Source organism: Penicillium verhagenii (genome assembly GCF_028828195.1).
Source record: "Penicillium verhagenii strain IBT 33310 chromosome Unknown utg000002l_segment0_segment0, whole genome shotgun sequence".
NCBI lineage: Eukaryota > Fungi > Ascomycota > Eurotiomycetes > Eurotiales > Aspergillaceae > Penicillium > Penicillium verhagenii.
Genome location: NW_026643166.1, coordinates 2,689,036 through 2,710,889, shown reverse-complemented (window position 1 = coordinate 2,710,889; position 21,854 = coordinate 2,689,036). Strand labels below are relative to the sequence as shown.

General features: G+C 49.4%; 4 protein-coding genes across 4 annotated transcripts; 3 read left to right on the top strand and 1 right to left on the bottom strand.

The window, feature by feature from the left end:
• Positions 1-1,260: 1,260 nt before the first annotated feature.
• Positions 1,261-13,043, top strand: N7466_000976 (histone acetyltransferase TRA1; the record flags this gene model as incomplete). Its single annotated transcript, XM_057160374.1, has 4 exons — positions 1,261-1,312; positions 1,393-1,550; positions 1,638-12,308; positions 12,360-13,043. The coding sequence occupies 4 exons, from the start codon at positions 1,261-1,263 to the stop codon at positions 13,041-13,043; spliced, it is 11,565 nt and encodes a 3,854-aa protein (XP_057026622.1).
• A 560-nt stretch (positions 13,044-13,603) lies between these two features.
• Positions 13,604-14,524, bottom strand: N7466_000975 (Saf4/Yju2 family protein; the record flags this gene model as incomplete). Its single annotated transcript, XM_057160373.1, has 2 exons — positions 13,604-14,160; positions 14,233-14,524. The coding sequence occupies 2 exons, from the start codon at positions 14,522-14,524 to the stop codon at positions 13,604-13,606; spliced, it is 849 nt and encodes a 282-aa protein (XP_057026621.1).
• A 496-nt stretch (positions 14,525-15,020) lies between these two features.
• N7466_000974 (anaphase promoting complex subunit CDC16) lies at positions 15,021-17,422 on the top strand (the record flags this gene model as incomplete). The annotated part of the gene is made up of 2 exons (XM_057160372.1): positions 15,021-15,117; positions 15,183-17,422. 2 exons carry the CDS (start codon positions 15,021-15,023, stop codon positions 17,420-17,422), a joined length of 2,337 nt encoding a protein of 778 aa, XP_057026620.1.
• Positions 17,423-18,607: 1,185 nt separating this feature from the next.
• N7466_000973 (uncharacterized protein) lies at positions 18,608-20,084 on the top strand (the record flags this gene model as incomplete). The annotated part of the gene is made up of 2 exons (XM_057160371.1): positions 18,608-19,580; positions 19,648-20,084. 2 exons carry the CDS (start codon positions 18,608-18,610, stop codon positions 20,082-20,084), a joined length of 1,410 nt encoding a protein of 469 aa, XP_057026619.1.
• Positions 20,085-21,854: the final 1,770 nt, after the last annotated feature.

Sequence of the window (21,854 nt, the reverse complement as noted above, 5' to 3'; positions counted from 1 at the left end):
GGATTGGCGGCTTTTCATTGTGTTGTTACCTAAGTTTATGTTCTAGACCAGTACTCGAAACATCATATCGCCTGGGTCACCCTTTCTGAACTGTAGTCCTCTTCTTTCCATCATGTGGGCACATGACTTCCAATCTTGGAATTATTCCAGATTGATCAACAACATTGAACTTCGAGTTTGACCGCGGGCGGCATACCTAACTGGTAAATACGACATCTGGACTCATGTGGACAAGCCATGAAGATGTACAGGTGTAGAATATTCCAACATTCAATGTAGGTCTGGAAGGTTATGTAGGACATCCAGATGCATATGGTCAAGCCCCTAACATTGAATATACTTCCTAAACCTTTGAAGTGCTTGTCCGTCTACTATGCATGTGTACCTGAAATATGTCCAACATTTCAAAGAACGGCACATATGCATCAAATATATGAGGTCTTTGTGATTATTTACAATGATCCAGGACTACATAGGAGGGCTATAGCGTATAAATACTTACAGAGGGGGCATACAAATTCTTAAATAGTGTCCTCATGGGATCGGTGTCAAAGGGTTTGCCAGTTGCCTTGACCGAGATGTATTTTGAGTTGAAGAAAAAGCGCCCCAAACAGGCCATCTTGTTGACCCTGCCAGATTAAGCGACTTTGGTATAAAAGCAGACACTGAATCGTATAGTATGCAGTAGTATGCATTATGAATATTGTACATGTGGCTTGTATAGCATAATTAGACGCGCGTGTAGTCGCTTACCAGACGCGGAACCGCGGAACGGAACAACCAGCTCCGAAGGCTTCCTAAAGTGGACTAGCGTTTCGTTCGGGGTCCCTGCGATAGCCCGCGTCCTCTGCTTTGTGGCTCTGGGCCGCCGAACTGAGAGGTCTCGCGCGCTCTACAATCTCCAATCCTCCAACCACCCCCTCCCCATTCGCGTCCCTTTCGTTCCCCGCGGGGTTTCCTGTCAACTCGATTCCTTCACAAGTCCATTCGCTCCTTTAAATGGACTAGACATTATCGTCTCTTGCAATTAAATGACTTGACGATTTTGTCCATTTCACTTCCAGTCTCCAATCGATCTTTTCGGGGAATCGCATGAGTCCGCAAAGCTTCCTCCGCACCCCGACCTCGCACATGACACCTCGATTTTGATCTAAGAATATCGCGCGGGCTATCAATAACCCAGCCGGCCACCGGGCCTGGCCGTGAACGAAGTCCTATTCCCTTGGCTGGCCCTTCCGAGGGAGCTTGATCGCAGCCATCATGGAGCGGAACATCGATATTTATGCCACCAAGTTGGGTGACGAACGGCTGGGTACGTTCAAATCCGAGACCGTTAAGCTGGCATGTCTGCATAGAGTTCATCATCACTAACGCTTTCTCCCTTTGTCGCAGATGTGAAGGTGCGAGCGAATGTCGCAACCGAGCTACGGGATAGCATCGAACCGCTTTGTTCTGGCGCAAACTATCCTGTATTCCTTGCCAAGCTATGGCCTATATTCAAAACTATTCTTGCTGGAGAGCCAGTCTTCTTCAGCATGTCATATGAGCAGGTGAGCTTCATGCAATGAATCATTGAGAGCCGCACACGACCTCGAGCGTCCTTTGCAGCAAAGTCGAACCTCTAACGAAATTACTAGAAACTCCGCAATTGCATTCTTGAAACCCTTCACCGATTACCGACAGCCTCTCCAGATGTTGAACCTTACGCTGCCGACATGGTCGACTTACTGATGGACCTCGCCCGAATTGAGAATGAAGACAATGCAGTACTCTGTATGAAGACGATCATGGATTTGGAACGTAACCAAGCAAAAGCGACCGCAGCACGGGTACAGCCTTTCTTGGAGCTCATTCAAGAGATGTTCCAAACGATGGAGCAAGTCGTTCGAGAAACATTCGACACTCCTAATCAAGCAACCCCGTCTGGAATGCCTTCGACGCCTAACGCAAGTGCTCAAAACTTTCAGTCTCCACGACCTAGCTCCCCTGCAACATCTGTTTCAGACCTGGGCCCCGAGCAGCAGTCAAGTAATATCATCTTAAAAGGCATGCAGTCCTTCAAGGTTTTGGCTGAATGCCCGATCATTGTCGTCTCCATCTTCCAGACACACCGTAACTTTGTTGCTGCCAACGTTAAGCTTTTCGTTCCGTTGATCAAGACTATTTTGCTCTTGCAAGCAAAACCGCAAGAGAAAGCACACACCGATGCCGCTGCTCAAGGCACGATTTTTACCGGCGTCTGCAAGGAGATCAAAAATCGCGCCGCCTTTGGAGAGTTTATCACTGCTCAAGTGAAGACAATGAGCTTTTTGGCATATCTACTTCGTCTTTATGCCCACCAACTCCAAGACTTCCTTCCAACTCTACCGTCCGTTGTTGTGCGACTGCTTCAGGATTGTCCACGCGAGAAGTCTGGTGCTCGGAAAGAGCTTTTAGTCGCCATTCGACACATCATAAACTTCAACTATCGCAAAATATTCCTCGAAAAGATCGATGAGCTTCTGGACGAGAGAACTCTCATTGGCGATGGTCTTACTGTTTATGAGACAATGAGACCATTGGCATATAGTATGCTCGCAGATCTCATTCACCATGTTCGCGACCACCTCAGTCGAGATCAGATCCGTCGAACCGTTGAAGTCTACACGAAGAATCTCCACGATGATTTCCCAGGCACAAGCTTCCAGACTATGAGTGCTAAGTTGTTGCTCAACATGGCGGAAAAGATTTCCAAGCTAGAAGATAAACGAGAGGCTCGTTATTTCCTAATCATGATCTTGGATGCCATCGGTGATAAGTTTGCTTCGATGAACCATCAATTTAGCAACGCTGTCAAGGTGTCCAAGGCGTACAAGGAAACTCGCAAGGATGATGATACAACCCCAGAGAATTACCTTGCTGAAAAGGATCAACCACCCGACTGGGATGACATTGATATTTTTTCTGCATCTCCAATCAAAACTTCCAGCCCTCGCGATCGCGGAGGAGACCCCGTTTCGGATAATCTTTTTCTTTTCAGAAACCTCATCAATGGATTGAAAAATATCTTCCATCAGTTGAAGAATTGCAACCCAGATGATATCCAAATTGACCCTAACAGTGTTCCCATCAATTGGTCTGAAGTTTCCTACGGGTACAACGCCGAAGAGGTCGGAGTTATCAAAAAGCTCTTCCACGAAGGTGCCAGAGTCTTCCGCTACTACGGCGTAGATCAGTCACCCCCCGAAATGAACTATTCCTCACCATTCGACTTCCTTGCCAGTCAATACACAGCACCCATGGGTCGCGAAGAGAAGGAGCTTCTGGAGAGCTTTGGCACTGTCTTCCACTGCATCGACACTGCCACCTTTCACGAGGTGTTCCATTCCGAGATCCCATATCTGCATGAGCTCATGTTTGAGCACGGTGCTCTGCTTCACCTTCCGCAATTCTTCTTGGCCAGCGAAGCGACCTCACCTGCATTTTCTGGCATGGTGCTGCAGTATCTGATGGAGCGTATTGACGAAGTTGGTACATCCGATATGACCAAGGCTAAGATTCTCCTCAGAATGTTCAAGCTGTCCTTCATGGCAGTGACACTATTCTCCGTTCAGAACGAGCAGGTTCTTCATCCTCACGTAACAAAGATTGTGACAAAGTGCATTGAGCTATCAGTTACAGCCGAGGAGCCAATGAATTACTTCCTTCTTCTGCGCTCTCTTTTCCGCAGCATTGGAGGTGGTCGTTTTGAGCTCTTATATAAGGAAATTCTTCCTCTCTTGGAAATGCTACTTGAAACTTTCAACAATCTGTTGATGGCTGCTCGAAAGCCTCAAGAGCGGGATCTTTACGTGGAGCTTACCCTTACGGTCCCTGCACGACTGAGCCATCTTCTTCCCCATTTGAGCTACCTGATGCGCCCCATAGTGGTGGCCTTACGCGCGGACTCTGATCTTGTTGGCCAAGGTTTACGCACATTAGAGCTGTGCGTGGATAACCTAACAGCCGACTATCTCGACCCAATCATGGCTCCTATCATGGATGAATTAATGACGGCACTCTGGGATCATCTGCGCCCCCATCCATACAATCATTTCCATGCTCACACAACAATGCGAATTCTTGGAAAACTGGGTGGACGTAACCGCAAGTTCTTGAATCATCCACCGGAGCTGTCTTTCCAGCAATACTCTGACGATCACCCGAGCTTTGACATTCGGCTCATTGGCCCGGGCGAGAAGCGGCCTTTCCCCGTCGATATCGGCATTGATTTGGCCATCGGCAAGCTTATGGAGGCCCCTAAGACGGATGCTGGCAAGGCGTCCGATCTATACTACAAGCAGCAGGCTTTCCGTATGCTCAGCTCGCACCTCAAGCTGCAGATTGGATTCGAAAGCCTTCCAGATGATCTCGGTTCCCTAATCCGACTCCATGCAAACGATCTATTCGAGAGCAAAGCCGGTGCTATGGTTGATATACTCGAGAAGTCTGAGAGATCGGCGTCTATCCCAAAGAAGATGGAGCAGGACGCCATGGTAAAGAAGCTCCTCAAAGCCTGTATTTTTGCCATCACCATCCCCGACCTTGAGCCCGCAGCCACTGCCTTCGTGGCTGATGTTTGCCAACACTTCACCGTCATCGAGGTTGGCCGCGCTCTTTCTCAAGCTCGTCATAACCGTAAGCCTTTCGAGGTCTCAAATGGAGAAGGCCCTGTGTACCTGGACTCACGAACTCTGGCCGAAGCCATCGTGGAGACGCTCTCTTCAGACAATGTCCACGTTCGGGAGGCTGCTGAGAGAGCCATGCAAGTCGTGAAGGAAGCAGCTGGTGTCATTTTTGGTGCTCCTGAGAAGGCATCGAAGCTTCCATTCTTCCAACATCTTGGCCGTGTGTTCTGCCATAGTTGCTATAGCGATGAATGGTTCACCAAAGCTGGTGGAAGTCTAGGTATCCAGCTACTTGCTACCAAACTTGACCTCGGAGAATCTTGGCTTTACGAGCGCCATGTCGATTTCTCGCGGGCTCTCATGTACGTCATCAAGGACACGCCTTCTGATCTTCCTGCGGCCACCCGTGTTCAATCTCAGGAAACAATGACGTTGATCCTTCAGCGATGTGGAAAGATCATTCCCAAAGATGATCTGAAGAACGAGAAGAGCCGTCTGTTTGCTTTGTGCGGCTTCTTTGTGAACGAACTAGGTCATATGAACAAGCATGTTCGAGAGACCTCTCGTCGTTGCTTCGCCACACTGAAGGAAGAATTGGGCTGCGAAGTGCACGAGTTGATCTTCCCGGTGAAGGACCGCCTTCTCCAGCCGATCTTCAACAAGCCACTTCGCGCACTTCCTTTTGCAACCCAAATCGGCTTCATTGATGCCATAACTTACTGCTTGGGTCTGCACAACGATATTGTTACCTTCAATGATCCATTGAACCGCTTGATGTTGGAGTCTCTCGCCCTTGCTGATGCGGATGACGAATCACTGGCTTCTAAGCCAAATGAATTCAGGAATGCGGATATGATTGTGAATCTGCGTGTTGCTTGTCTGCGACTTCTTTCCATGGCAATGAACTTCCAAGAGTTTGCCAACACTCCACAGAACACTAGTCGAGCTCGGATCATTTCCGTGTTCTTCAAATCTCTTTACTCCCGTTCGCCCGAAGTGATTGAGGCTGCCAATGCGGGTCTGAAGGACGTTCTCACACAAACCAACAAATTGCCGAAAGACCTGCTACAAAATGGCTTGCGTCCCATTCTGATGAATCTGCAAGACCCCAAGCGTCTAAGCGTGGCTGGCCTTGATGGACTAGCTCGTCTCTTGACCCTTCTCACCAATTACTTCAAGGTCGAAATAGGTGCTCGTCTCCTAGACCACATGAAAGTCATTGCTGATGATGCCATGCTACAAAAGGTATCCTTCAGTCTTGTTGAACAGAATCCTGCTATGAAGATTGTGGCTGCAATTTTCAACATCTTCCATCTTCTTCCCCCAGCTGCGACCTCCTTCATGGAACATCTTGTCAACAAAGTCCTGGATCTTGAACTCAAGTTGCGAAGAACCTCACACAGCCCTTTCCGTAAGCCTTTGGTAAAATACCTCAATCGCTATCCAAAGGAAAGCTTGGCGTTCTTCTTTGCAAGATTCAAGGATGAGCGTTTTGGCCGCTTCTTTGGGCAGATTCTGTCCGACCCCGAGAGTGAAGCATTGCGTAATGCTGTGGTCTCTGACAGTGAAACCTTCCTGTCATTTGCATTCGGACAGGACACGACAGATGGCAAAAATACGGCTGCCATCAATGGAATTTATGTTGCGCATGCCCTCAGCGTTTACCCTTCAACGAAGAAGTGGTTAGTTTCCCACGCAGATTCAAGGATGAAGCTTCTGACTTCTGGCCGAGAGTTGGAGCGAAAACTACGCGGGGATAGTCTTCCTCCGGATGAGCGTCTCAGGGTTGAGCAGGCCGAGGACCAGTTGATGGACATTTTCACCACCTACTTAGCCGAGGCCGCGCATGACCTGGACTTCTTGTTCGAAGTCATTGACGGACTATCTGCCGATGAACTGAAGCGTACATTGGCTCTCCCTAAATTCATCTATCGGCATATCATAACCAATGAGTCGATTGATTACCGACGCTCTGTTATTATGCGTTGTCTCGACCTTTACGGCCAGCGGGCTTGCTCACAGAAGACCAAGACTTACGCATTCCGCAACCTGGTCAACCCAATTCTTGCAATGGATGTTCAAACTACGTGGGGTAACCCACCCAACACTCCTAAACTGATGGATAAGAGCATGACCGAATCCATTCAGAGCCGTGTGTGGAAGCCTCAATTGGCGGATCTGAGCGAGGAGTCTAACCAAGCTGGGGTTGATCACTCACGCATGGAGCTGCTTCAGCTGTCCGCTTTGTTGATCAAGTATCATCATTCGACTGTGCAGGACTCTCGCAAGGATATTATCAAGTTTGCTTGGAACTACATTCGTCTTGAGGATATAATCAACAAGTACGGTGCCTACGTTCTCATTAGTTACTTCATCGCACATTATGAGACACCCTTCAAAATTGTGATCCAGGTTTATGTTGCCTTGTTGAGAGCCCATCAGAACGAGGGTCGGGCCTTGGTCACTCAGGCACTCGATGTCTTGGCTCCCGTGCTTCCCACTCGAACTGCAGGAAACCAGGGACCAGAAGCACGCTATCCCCTGTGGGCCAAATGGCCCCGTCGCATCTTGGCGGAGGAGACCGCCAATTTGCAGCAGGTCATGAGCATCTTCCAGTTCTTGGTGCGGCAACCCAATCTTTTCTACGAGTCACGGGAGCATTTCGTGCCTCTTATTGTTCCTTCTCTTGTGAAGATTGCCGGTCCACCTAACACATCAAACGACAGCAAGAAGCTGGCGCTGAAGCTCATTGGCTTGGTATGGCACTGGGAGGAGAAGCGAGCGCAGGCTGTAGATGCGAACAGCACTGGACTTCTAGAGTCTCCAAACTCGAAGAAACGCAAGCTGGAAGAACCGCAGGACATGGCGTCGCCCGCATTAGGACCTCCACCCAGCCGCGGTGGATCCAGTGATTACACTGTCCCTGCCGAACTTCGTGCTGCTTTAATCAAGTACCTCATCTCGTTCATAACTACCATCCCTGAACGGTTCTTGGTTCCAGCTGCCGAAATTCGCCAACTGCCCTCTGCCAAGCAGGCCCCCGCCGTGCCGACTGGTGACATGGTCAACAAGGCAGTCAATCTCCTCAGAAACCTTCTTTCGCCAGAATACTGGGGAGACATTGATATCGATCTTTACCAGAAAGTAACGGAACCCATTTTGGCAGGCGAGAAGGCGGATAAACCAGATGAGAAGCATGTCACGGCTATGGTGAACACACTTCAGGTTTTGCGTGTGCTGATCGCAGCGAAGTCCAACGAATGGATTGCAGCTCGTCTCCCAGCCATCCGGAAGCTTCTCGAGAAGCCACTGAAATCCGATAACCCGGAGATCCAGGATTGTCTTCATGGCCTAGAAGATGAGATGGATATCTCTCCAAAGCTGCCACCTCCAGTTCGCCGTGTCCTGGAGGCTATACCAGATGATGCACCAGACGACGAGGACGCAATGGATACTGACAGCGCTGGATCTGAATTTGCTACTTATCTGTCTGCCATTGCGACTGAAACACTTTCTGCTAGCAATTACGTGTCAAGTCTGAACACGCTGTGGACACTTTCAAAGCACAAGCCTGCTGAGATTGACGCGCACATTCCTGCTGTCATGAAGGCATTCTCACAAAAGCTTGCCAAAGACCATGTTGCGGCCTCAACTCCACAAACTGGTGCACAGCCGCAGAACGGCACCGCGAAGCCTGCGGAAGGTGTCCCAGACCAGCAAGAGTCTGAGATCGGTGTCGACCTCATTTTCAAGACGATTGAGCTGATATCTGTCCGCATGTCTCATCTTGGAGACCAACGACGTCCATTCTTGAGCGTGTTGGCCTCAATAGTTGAACGCTCGCAGAATATCAAATTATGCAGCAAGGTTTTGGGCATGGCAGAGTCATGGATTTTCCACTCCACTGAATCGTGGCCGACCCTGAAGGAGAAAACAGCAGTCTTGCATAAGATGTTGCTGTTTGAGGCACGGCCGGATCAGACCATGTTGAAGAAGTTCCTTGATCTTGTGATCCGGATATACGAGGATGCAAAGATCACGCGTACTGAATTGACCGTCAGGTTGGAACATGCTTTCTTGATTGGAACAAGGGCACAAGATGTTGAAATGCGTAACCGATTCATGAACATTTTCGACCGCAGTTTAACTCGCTTGGCAGCCTCACGATTGAGTTATGTGCTCACTTGTCAAAACTGGGATACTCTTGCGGACTCTTTCTGGCTGGCCCAGGCCTCGCATTTGGTTCTTGGTTGTGTGGATATGAACGCTACTGCCCGCCTGCACCAAGACGACTTCAAATTGTACCCAATGTCCTTCCTTTTCGCTGCGGGCGAAAAAGATCCAAGAAAGTTGGATATTATGGTAGACAACCAGTTGGAAAACTTTGTTGCTGAACGCAAGCGTTTCATGTCAGAGGTTGGTGATGTGAAGGTCCGTGATTTGATCGAGCCTCTATGTCAGCTTCAGCACACCGATCCGAACGTTTCTTACAAACTCTGGACCACACTCTTCCCCATCTATTGGTCGACATTGTCTAAGGACGATCGGATTGACCTAGAGAAGGGAATGGTCACATTGCTCACTCGAGAGTACCACCAGAGGCAATTGGACAAACGCCCCAACGTCATCCAAGCTCTGCTGGAAGGTGTTGTGCGTGCCCGTCCCCGGTTCAAGGTTCCTCCCCATGTCATGAAATACCTCAGCCGTACCTACGATGCCTGGTATACTGCAGCTACCTACTTGGAGGAAAGTGCCATTAACCCCATCATTGATACCCCTACTGTTCGCGAGAGCAATCTCGATGCTCTTGTTGAAGTCTATGCTGGCCTCCAGGAGGATGATTTCTTCTATGGTACATGGCGACGCCGTTGCAAGTTTGTTGAAACCAATGCAGCCCTTTCTTATGAGCAGCAGGGCATGTGGGATAAATCTCAACAGCTCTACGAGAACGCGCAAATCAAAGCTCGCTCTGGAGCTATGCCGTTTTCCCAAGGTGAATATTTCGTATGGGAAGATCATTGGTTGATTTGCGCCCAGAAGCTCCAGCAGTGGGAAATTCTTAGTGATTTTGCCAAGCACGAGAACTTGAATGACCTTCTGCTTGAGGCCGCCTGGAGAAATATTGAAAACTGGCAGAGCGAGGGTAATCGCGAACAACTAGAATCTCTCATCAAGTCTGTTTCTGATGCTCCCACTCCGCGACGCACTTTCTTCCAGGCTTTCATGGCTCTCCTTCAATACCATACCAAAAAAGAGAACATGCAAGACTTCAACAGTGTGTGTGACGAATCTATCCAACTATCTATTCGCAAGTGGCTGCAATTGCCTAAGCGCATTACCAATGCCCACATTCCCATTTTGCAACACTTCCAGTTGCTTGTTGAGTTACACGATGCTAGTCACATCTGTGGCAGCTTGGCTCAGACCAATGAGCGAAACCTGGATACCAAGTCCGCGGAGCTGAAGCTTCTCTTGGGTACCTGGCGGGACCGGTTGCCCAATTTGTGGGACGACATCAATACCTGGCAAGATCTTGTTACCTGGCGCCAGCACATCTTCCAACTTATCAATGGAACCTACCTCAGCCTTCTCCCTCCCCAGACGAACAATGTCGCCAGCAACTCCTACGCTTACCGTGGATACCACGAGACCGCCTGGATCATCAATCGCTTTGCCCACGTCGCCCGCAAGCATCAAATGCCTGAAGTCTGCATCAATCAGCTGAGCCGAATCTACACCCTGCCAAACATCGAAATTCAAGAGGCGTTCCTCAAGCTGCGTGAGCAGGCCAAGTGTCATTACCAGAACCCAAAGGAACTCAACAGTGGATTGGATGTTATCAACAACACCAATCTCAACTACTTCGGTCCTCAGCAGAAGGCTGAATTCTATACTCTGAAGGGCATGTTCCTCGCGAAACTTGATCATGTTAACGAGGCCAACGAAGCATTCGGTGTTGCTCTCTATTATGACCTGCGTCTCGCAAAGGCTTGGTCTGAGTGGGGACAGTACAGCGACCAGCGTTTCAAGGCAGACCCCACAGACTACGAGCTGGCTAGTAATGCGGTCAGCTGCTATCTGGAGGCAGCTGGTCTTTACAAGAATGCGAAATCGCGCAAGCTGCTCAGCCGCATCTTGTGGCTCCTGAGCTTGGATAATGATGAAGGACAGATTGCAAGTGCTTTTGAGAACTTCAAGGGAGACACGCCAGTCTGGTACTGGATTACGTTTATTCCTCAGCTGCTTACAAGCTTGTCTCATCGCGAAGCACGCCTTTGCAAGGCTGTTCTTGTGAAGATTGCCAAGTTATACCCGCAAGCTCTTTTCTTCTTACTTCGCACCAACAGAGAAGACATGTTGAGCATCAAGAAGCAGCATGACCAGAAGCAGGAGAAGCTCAATCGTAACAAGCCACAGCAACAGCAGTCATCATCACCGAGTCAAAAGCCTGCTACAAATGGCGACGCATCCCCTGCGCAGAAGCCCCCAACAAGTGTGCCAGCCGCCAGTGCTTCTCCAGCCAACCAGGCCGTAAACCTTGCAGCAGCTCAATCACCTGCTCAAAACCAGTCTGCCCAGCAGTCACCGGCTCAACCTCCAAGCCAGTTGCAAGCGTCTCCGCTTCAAAACTCTACTCCTGGGCAACCGCAGGCTCTTCAGCAGCCGCAAGGACCGCAAGGGCACTTGCAAGTTCCAGGCCAGAATGGAATTCCGCAGCAAGGTGCACCTGGCGCCGAGCTCGAGAAGGAGCCCCTCAAGAAGCCTTGGGAATACTCGGATGAAATCATGTCTGGCCTCAAGACAGCGTTCCCCTTGCTTGCTCTGTCTATGGAGACGATGGTCGACCAGATCCACAAGAACTTCAAGTGCCCCCCAGACGAGGACGCTTACCGCCTGATTGTTGCTCTCCTCAATGATGGACTGGCCTACGTTGGACGCATGCCTGTGTCATACGCGCAGGACTTCAAACTGCCCACCGCGACAGAAGCCAACATCACTAGGTTTGCAGAGACGATTCTTCCTGCGCATATCCGTAAGTCGTTTGAGGCGGACTTTGTCGTCAAGAAGCCTACCATGCACGAGTACATTCACAAGCTGCGTCGCTGGCGTGACAAGTTCGAAGAGAAGCTGGACCGCCGCGCTCAGGGCGGAAACCTTGAGAATTACTCCCCACATCTTAGCGAGTTCCGTTTCCTCAAGTTTGACGAAGTTGAAGTTCCTGGACAGTACCTGCAACACAAAGACAAGAACCAGGACTTCGTCCGCATCGATCGATTCCTTCCCGATGTGGATCTTGTCCGCGGTATTGGTGTCTGCCATCGCCGCCTCAAGATTCGTGGACACGATGGTAGCGTCCATAATTTCGCTGTCCAGCACCCCGCAGCACGTCACTGCCGTCGCGAGGAGCGCATCCTTCAGCTGTTCCGAATTTTCAATGGATTGTTGGCCAAGCGCAAGGAAAGCCGACGCCGTAACCTCTATTTCCACCTGCCCCTTATGGTTCCCCTGGCGCCGCATATCCGCCTGGTTTTGGATGACACCTCGTATATTTCCATGCAGGGTATCTATGAGGATTACTGCCGACGTGTTGGCATTAACAAGGATGAGCCAGTGCTTTTCACGATGGACCGAATGCGGTCCGTGCACGAGACAAAGCAGAATGTGAGTTTCCCAATAAGCAAGACCTCGCTGAATAAAGCTAATTCCTTGCAGCGCACACCCGATCAAGTTCAGGTTGTTCGTACCGAGATCTTGACTGCCATTCAGGACAAGTGGGTGCCCAGTACCGTGGTCTTGGAGTACTTCCAGCACAGTTACCCCAACTTCGCAGACTTCTGGTTGTTCCGACGCCAGTTCGCCTATCAGTACGCTGCGGTTGCTTTCATGACCTATGTCATGCATATCGGCAACCGTTACCCTAACAAGATCTTGGTTTCGCGCTCGTCGGGCGATATCTGGGGTGCAGAATTGATTCCTACCATCAACCCTGCCAAGGCAATTTTCTACAACCCAGAGCAGGTACCATTCCGCTTCACGCCCAACATTCAAACTTTGTTAGGCCCCATCGCCACGGAAGGTGTGTTTGCTTGTGCAATGATGGCAATTTCGCGCTGCTTGACGGAGCCACGCCACGAGTTGGAGCAACAGCTCAGTATTTTCGTGCGCGATGAGATGATGTTCTGGGCTACTGCTCAGCACCGGGGCAGTCTCCCTGTGCCCCAGCTCCGCGAGCTGGTTAATAACAACAGTGAGATCATTGTCAACCGTGCTGTCAGCCTTGCCAGCCCGCCTGAGGGTAATCTGCCTGCCAACCAAACTACGATCGATTTGATCTCCAAGGCAGTCAACCCCCAGCATCTGGCATCTTGCGATGCGTTGTGGATGCCATACCTCTAAATGGCAGGTTTCTGCGTCTCTGTCTCGGCTCTTTGCACTCTTTCGTTTACTGATGGAGGTGGTTTATTGTTTTGCATGGAATCTTTGTATGGAAGCATGGTTATGCGTGGGTTTGATTTTGCTTTTGAGCGTGGCGCTTCGGCAAGGAGGTCCAAAACGACTTTTCCTGCAGGATTGATATTATTTGATACCGATTTTTCTCTTCCATTGTATGTTTTAATCTTTGCTTTGTGATCACAAGTTCAACTTTTGTGGACTGCAGCTTTTAATGATTGATTTACTCTAATTCCGTTTCTCAGCGTAGACCTAGTACAACGCTAAGTGTAGAGAGACTCGATCACAGGCGTAGCTGGCATGTGGAAGGCTGGTACTAGTATCTCAATTACTTCCAGTATACTGACTACTTATTTTTACCAACTACTTGCTTTTGATGAGTACTAATCGAAATTGAATACGATAGCAATAGATTTGTTTGGTATTGACTAGGGTATTTGCTTATTTTCGATCATTTAATCCACCAAGATGCCGGCCCCCAGTGATATCAAGCGTAGCGTAAGTCATTAAACTAAAGACGGCTTCTTCTTAATCCCCAACTTGTTAACACCAGCCTTTTTGGCCTTCTTCACGCGCGCAAAAGACGTTGATGACGGTGGAGGCATTTGAATCGATGCAGACTCTGATGATTCTGGTTGTGCAGCCGCGATAATCGGCTCTTCATCCTCAACAATCCGCTTGATCCTCTCCCCAGTCGCTGTCATAAATGCCCTTCGCGCTGCCTCTTCATCTTCTTTTTCCTGCTGTAACCGGACTTCATCTTGGTCCTCTTGCGCAAACTCAAGAGCTACCGCTTCACCCTTTGACTCGTTGCGCTGAATGCGCGCATTGCGCGTCCGAATCTCATCGAGGGCATCGGCAATTTGCATTTCTCGCTTGGAATCCTGCATTTTCTCTTCCAGCTCGGCCATCTTGTCGCGTTCTAATTGCTCTTGCTCTGTGTTCTCCTCGCGCTCGAGTCGGTCAAGTGTTTCCTCCTGGGTTTCATTATATTTTTCGTCCTTGCCGTCTCGCCATGCTTCGAAGTTTCGCTTTGCGCCCTTTTCGCACTCATAGTCCATATCTATTGAATCGCTTGTTAGTATATACTTGAATATTACATAAAGCAACAAGGGGAAAAGGATAAAAGACATACTTTTTGGGTCTGTTCGGAATGTAATTTCTCCACTGCATCTTGTGCAGCGGATGTAGAAGCGGTAGATCGGAATAGACAGGTATCTTTCCTCCAGTGTCTCTTTGCGAGCGTTGAACTTCCGCCCTCTGTAGATGTATTCACCGCAGTTTGTGCATTTCATAGGAAACGGGGCCATCAGTCGGACTGTGATGACCTTTGGGCCCTTCTGGCGGAGGTGCTTGGGCGTGCGCCCGATCGCCGAGGGATCGAAATCCGGGGGATAGTATTTGGTGAGGACCTTTCGCTCAGACATGATGAAGATGCCCTTAAGGATTTGAGGGGAGGACTGAGAAAATTTAAGAACAAGAAGAAGTGGCGTTGAAATGGAAAGTCCGATTCATAGGCACGTATCGGCGATATCAGCGGTATCAGCACGTGACAGGAGTGTAGATCACTTGACGGTTGTCTCTACTCGAACGAATCAAATATCGTTCCACGGAGTACACATTGATATTTTTTTTTTTTAAATTTCACCCCGAAGAATTCAAGTTCCTCAAAAGACTCCCCAGGTGCAAGAAGGCTTTGATGCAGCATCAAATTCATCCTCAGTTCAAATTTGACGCTGTACTGTTCGTCCCCAATTGGGCACGGTGCACGGGCCATTGTTTGTCCACAATCCACGACCCGCCCATGCGACCAGGTTGGATTCTTCGTTGTGCTGGAGCGAATTCCTTGGGAATCAAGTGTTCTGTGGTTGCCTGTCTCCTGCAACTGCCTTGTTTGCCGCTGAAAGCTTCTGGCTTGTGGTGATGGAACGGTACCTGCGATCCTGGCGGCAGGACGCGTTTAATCGTGGTCAACATGAATCTGCTATCTATATTGGGGACAAGGTTCTTGCTCTCACAAGTATGAGCTCCTGCCATAGCTACCTTGACCTTGACGAAACAGTTCCACTGACAGATCTTCCAAAGACAGTGACTCGGATGCCTTCTGGTTAGCTCAAGTCCATTTCTCCAACAACAACTTCACCCGAGCGTTAGCCCTTCTCTCCCGCGGTGACCTTGTTTCTCGAAATCCCGCCTGCCGTTACCTTGCAGCCCATTGCTACATCAAACAGAACCAATTCGAACAAGCACTCAATATCCTAGGCGAACACAATCCCACCGACTTGATCCGTAATAAAGACAGCAGCCGCCGAAAGATTCCGCACCTTAATGGGCAAAGTCATGTCACATTGCGCAATGGGAAAACATCAACAAGTCGAGGCGAGCGGGAGCGGGAGCGCGAGCGGGTGAATGACCGAGAGAGAGACGATGATGAAAGCAACATTCGATTCGAAGCTTCCATGTGCTACCTGAGAGGTCTCTGTTTTGCGAAACAGAATGCATTTGATCGTGCCCGGAGCTGCTACCAGGATGCGGTGCGAATCGATGTGCAGTGTTTTGAGGCATTTGACCAGCTGATGAAGAACTCACTCATGTCGCCCACCGAAGAGCTTGAGTTTCTCGAGTCTCTAGATTTCGACTCAGTCTCCTCACCAGACCCTTCTGTTGCCCAAGAAGCAGCGGATTTCACCAAAATGCTTTACACCACCCGTCTCTCCAAATACTCATCACCTACAATTCTATCAAATGCTACCGAAACCCTTTCGACACACTACAATCTCGCTCAAAACCCAGACATCTTGTTGTCTCGCGCCGAGACCCTTTACACACAATGTCGGTTCCCTGAAGCTTTGGAATTGACATCTTCCATTCTCTCCAACGCTCAGTCGAATGACCTAGCAAATGTCAACAACAATGGTATTCCCCTAGGCCATGCGCCCGCAGTTTATCCCCTTCATTTAGCTTGTCTGTACGAAACAGGTGCCACCAACGCGCTTTTCCTACTCTCACATTTGCTAGCGGACCATGCTCCGGAGGAACCTTACACATACCTGGCTATCGGAGTATACTATTTGGCGGTGTCAAAGATTGCAGAGGCCCGGCGGTTCTTCTCCAAGGCGTCTTTACTTGATCCCCACTCAGCTTCTGCCTGGATTGGCTTTGCCCATACCTTTGCTGCAGAGGGCGAGCATGACCAAGCAATTGCGGCCTACAGTACCGCTGCCCGACTATTTCAAGGTAGCCACTTGCCACAGCTCTTCCTTGGCATGCAGCATTTGGCTCTGAACAACATGTCCTTGGCCCATGAGTACCTTGGTGCTGCTTTTGCCATGTCGACAGGGTCTGTGCCAGGCAGTGCCCCTACTCCTGGCAAATCGCCATCAACGCCCCTCGGCGGCGATCCTTTAGTCCTTAACGAGCTCGGCGTCGTCTACTACCACCAGAACAACCTTCCGCCCGCCGTTGAACTATTCCGCCAGGCCCTGAAGTTGGCGGGTATTCTCCACTGCGAACCGGGCGCCTGGGTTGCGACCCGTGCCAACTTGGGCCATGCATTGCGTCGTATGGGTCACCTACGGGAGGCTCTGCGTGAGTTTGACGAGTGTCTCCGTGTAGGTGCCGGGGGCAGTAGCATGGGATATTCCCCATTCTTGGGTGGTGGTGCAGGTGGATCTGCCGCTGTCGCATCCGCTTCTGGGGTTGGGGGCTATGAAGACCGAGGATTGGTGGGATCGCTTCACACCTCGAGAGGCCTGCTCCTCTTGGAACTCGGGCGCACCGGTGACGCTGTCACAGCCTTGCATGAAGCCGTGCGCGTATTAGGGGCCAGCGGAGGCGGGGACGCTGCCGGGGGCGCAGGTGTTGCGGGAACACTCCTGTCACGAGCGCTAGAATTGTGGTCTCTGGAGGGTCGCGAGCAGGATCGCCAAGGTCTAAGGGCGATAGAAGAAGGGATCCGATTGTCAAATTCTCATTCTAGTAACAGTGGAAGCTCATCATTCCGCTCGCGCGAGACCCGTAGGGAACGCCCGACACAGCCAGAGCCACGGCGACGTGCTCGACCCGAGGCACCCCAGGATGAATGGACGGGCGAGGTCACACATGTAGCGACACCCAGCGCCTCCGAAGCCGGGACCCTGGAGCAACATGTCGAGATGGACTTGGATGAGGAGGCCGATGGACTTTTGCGTCGTGCGCTGGGTCGGGTTCGGCATGGGCGCCGGCGCGCGGCCATACCCGCCACCCCGGCCACCCCGGACACTAACATGCAGGAGACTCCGGCGCGTAGTCGGCATCGATCTCATCGGAGTGAATCCCGACAATAAGCCCCCGCAAATTCAGATTTTCCAGATCAGATGAACGTTTTATTTTTCTTGGCGGGGGCACCGTGCTATTACCTTTTATGAATTTTTCCTTCCCCAAGTACATGCACAAAGAGGCGTTATGACGGTGCAAAATGGGCAAAATGGGCAAAATTGGGAGATTTGTTTTGTTTTTCCGCGGGGGAAAAAAGGATTTGGGAGGCAACATGTGTTATTTTACTGACCCTCCTATGGCTTCTTTGCAGTATTACAGCATGCAGCATACGGCATACTTTATTGGATAGTACCTACTAGACAGCCTTGTTCCTTATGGTTTATACTAAATAGTAAACATAAGTCAAGTTGTACATATATGCGGTTTTCATCGCGCCCGAGTCGATCTTGTGGTTGGTTTGGGGCGGTGCAACCTGACGCATGTTGATCATGCAACTCCTCGCCAGCAACAAACGCTCTCCAGGGGTTCCTGATTCTGAACCTTGGAATCTGGAGCCTTACGGGGTACAGAGTAGCAGACTGTCACATTGAACAGATGGACCATACCTAATTCAGTAGTTGAGTGGTATTTATGGTTATTCTTAGAAGTTAGTCCTGTAGCCAAGTCGTGGGGCGTACCAAGAGATTTAACCCCGAGGTTCGTAATACTATTGGACCCTGAATCGACCAAGGGTTAGAGAGCAGTCCTGCGTTTTAATTGCCTTCACTCTGTTCATGGACCTTGGTTAGGTCAAATTGGCAATATTTGAATTAAGGAATCACCCATGGCTCAGCAAATGATAAGCAACGGAAACGGCCAAGAGAAGTTACACGTCTTGTCCACGCATGAGTGGCCTCAGTGGCCAGTGACGGAGACTTACGTGATAGAGTGGGGCCTCATTGCCCAGGCACCCGGGAAACTAACACTTAGGCAAGTTTGGACAATGACGCCTCGCGACCCACTTCTACTCTGTCTGAGCCTCTACTCTAAACCAATGGAATTTATAACGCTGATCACTTACACAGAAAGCTTGTCAATCCTCCCCCCGTTTGGAGATGTGGAGTTACAAGTTTCACAGTTTGTCCCTTTCTCCTTTTCCTTCTTTATCCCACCATCCCACTTTTTACATACTCCCCTTCTGTGAAACTGCGCGATCTAGGGTTTCATCGTCAGAATGCCCTGAATGCCCTTTGGCATCCAATTGATCCCGCGACATGTCCGCGAATTACAACTACCCCTTACTACGGCCTAGGCCGCGACGCGGTCTGTCGCTCCTCTGCGTCATCGCATGCCTTTCATGCACTCTGATCCTGACCATCTGGTATGGCATGAACTCGGACCGCGACTACATCCACCCCATCCTCACACAACTCATCCCTGCGGGCCACTGTGCCTGCCAAACCTCTACCACCTTCGAATGCTCCACCTGTCTCTCTTGTCCCGAAACTGGACTGCAACAACCCACCACACCTTCCTCCAATTGGCAATGGGATTACCCACGCGATGCTCCAAATGAAGCTTTCGATGAGATGCAATGTCAGGCTGCCTTTCCAGGTCTCTTTGAGGATGTGGCGCGTGGCGAGCGGTATTGGCGCGCAAATGGTCGCCTCGCCACGGAGGACCTGGACGATATTCATCTTCAGCCAGGTATGGCGCGCGCCTTCATTTCCCGTGGTCATTTACATGTGGTTGCTGCCCGTGCCAGTGGCGAGGACCATCGTCGCAAGATATTGGGAGTACTGAGCTCGATTCACCGTGCGCTGGCCGCGGATCGGGAACGAGTCTCTAAACGTGATATTGAATTTGTGTTTTCGGTGGAGGATAAAGTGGAGGATGTAACAAGTCCTGAATTGCCGGTCTGGGTCTTTGCTCGCACCCCGCTGGAGCAGGGGGTGTGGCTAATGCCTGATTTTAGTTTTTGGGCATGGGATAACCCAAATAACTACCTTGGGCCATATGATCAGGTCGTGGATCGGATCCAGCGATTGGATATTCCTTGGGACGACAAGAAGCCTCAGTTGGTGTGGCGTGGCAAGCCGAGTTTTGCTCCAAAGTTACGTAGGGCGCTGATCGAAGCGGCCCGGGGTCAAACATGGGGAGATGTGAAACAGGTGGAATGGGCCACTGGCACCAACGTTCTGAGAATGGAGGAACATTGCCATTACATGTTCATTGCACATGTCGAAGGTGAGTTTTCTCAATGTCTTGACCTTGATTCTTGTGTCTCATGATCAACTGCTGACTCTATATCCAGGACGTTCTTACTCTGCATCTCTCAAATACCGACAAGCCTGCAATTCGGTTATTGTCGCTCACAAACTCCAATACATCCAACACCATCATTACCTCCTCGTCGCTAGCGGACCACACCAAAACTACGTCGAAGTGGAACGAGATTTTAGCGATCTTTCTGAAAAGATCGAGCCACTGGTTCAGAACACGGAAGCCGCTCGCCAAATTGCACAAAACAGCGCCAGAACTTTCCGAGAGCGATATCTGACCCCAGCTGCGGAGGCCTGTTACTGGCGCTCCTTGTTCCAAGGCTATAGCAATGTCTGGAATAGTAGCGTCGACCCATGGTCCACAGGCTATGGCAGAGAACGTGGCTTGAGATATGAATCATTTGTGCTGCTTGAGAGTTCGCGCATGTATGACTTCCGAGCCGATGTCATCTCATACGGCACCTCATAAACGATCGACCCGACATACACCTCACATTTCATACCTCATTCATTTTACTCCACCAATTCACCCACTCGACCATCCGATACTCGATATGCTTTCAGTTACCCGGGCACCTATAGAGCACCATGACTATGATTTCCTACTAATGTTACCTAACAACCCACCTGTTCATATTCCTCGTGGTTGTGAATTTTGCCTGCAAGGGCTTATTAGACGATAAATTGGGTGATTTCTTTCCATCGGCAGACGGCGTTTGAGCGCAGGCTTTCTTGATACCACAGCGGACATGTATCTTTTTTTTGTTTTTATGGTCTCACCTTGGACAGATAGAATACGGTGACAACCTTTCTCTGAGGTATTTTAGAATACGAATCTCAGTACCAATACCAACATCCACCTACATTAAAGGTATTATGACACCTGAAGGGTATTCAACAGGAACATCTGCATTGGGCGTGAAAATATACATACATAGCAAACGGTCACGAGCACTTGAGGGCGTACATACATATGACTCTCAAACTGCATTGATGGCATTTATTTTCGTATTCATAAGGAACATTGAAAGAGACGTCCTGCTGCGGTTCAAATGTTTCAGAACAAAACTCCGCTCTTACAGCTCTTACTAGATGCACATGTGAGATTCAGAACCCTGCTTCTCCACCAGCGATCGTCCTGTGATATCTAGATGATGATACATAATATTTATTACATGCAGATGTCTAATGGATTTGAAAGGCCTCGCCCAGGCAGAAGTGAACTCGACGTATATTAGACATGGCACCATCTACCATTCACAACATTTGAAAGAAGGATTTGTTCACTTCAAATGTTCTACGTTTTTAGGGGGTAGTACAATGGGAACACAAGCCCCTCAAGCCACCTGCTGACCGTTTTCCTGCCCTGAAATAATTTATTTCCCTAGAGGTGTGGTGCTTGTTCTAATCAATCTCTAGCTTAGTGGAGTATAGTATTCAATGTTAGAATAGACTCTATATTATATAGAGTCTGGGCTATGTGGCTTACATATGATATAGTACTAAACAAAATACTAATAAAGGACTCAATTATCCAGAAAAAAGAAACGCCTTCAAATGTTTGGACATTGATTCATTGAATGCTATGGTAAGCAAACTTTATGTAGTGAGTCTCTTTGCGATCATCATTGGTGACTTGTTTCAATGTTTGAATAGATAATCTCCATATATCAACTTGAATGTACCATACTCAAGCTTGCACATATATATACTTCTAGTCATATAATAGTCCATTAACTACTAGTTACCTTTCAAATGTTATCTTTACAGCCTAGGAACATTGAATACTGAATTGCGTACAATGAAGTAAACGCGAGAACCAAGGAACTGAATGCCGGAGGGTAAACTAGGAACCATTCCAAGGTTTCCCTTAGCAAAGTACTTACATGTCTCTCAAGTGCTCTCTTTATGGTAAACTGCAGGGTTTCCAAGGTTTTTTTTTTTGTCCGGGGAATTACTCTCCAGGTTAAAAGCCGAGGAGGCCTAATATTCGGCATTAGGTATTAGGGTCCGAGAATTCAAATTGACCTAGTAGGGCATGATATTTTTCGCTTGCCCTGAGAGCAATATCGTAGGTCAAAGTACAGTTTGCAAGCTTAAGCTGACATGCACTCACAAGAAAACCGCGCGTTTATCACCAAAACCTTCCTCATTTCACCTTCCTTCTTTCTTCTCTCTTAACTCTCTCAACACCAACCCGTTTACCCACCACAGGTCCCTGTCACTCTTTTTCCTCTTC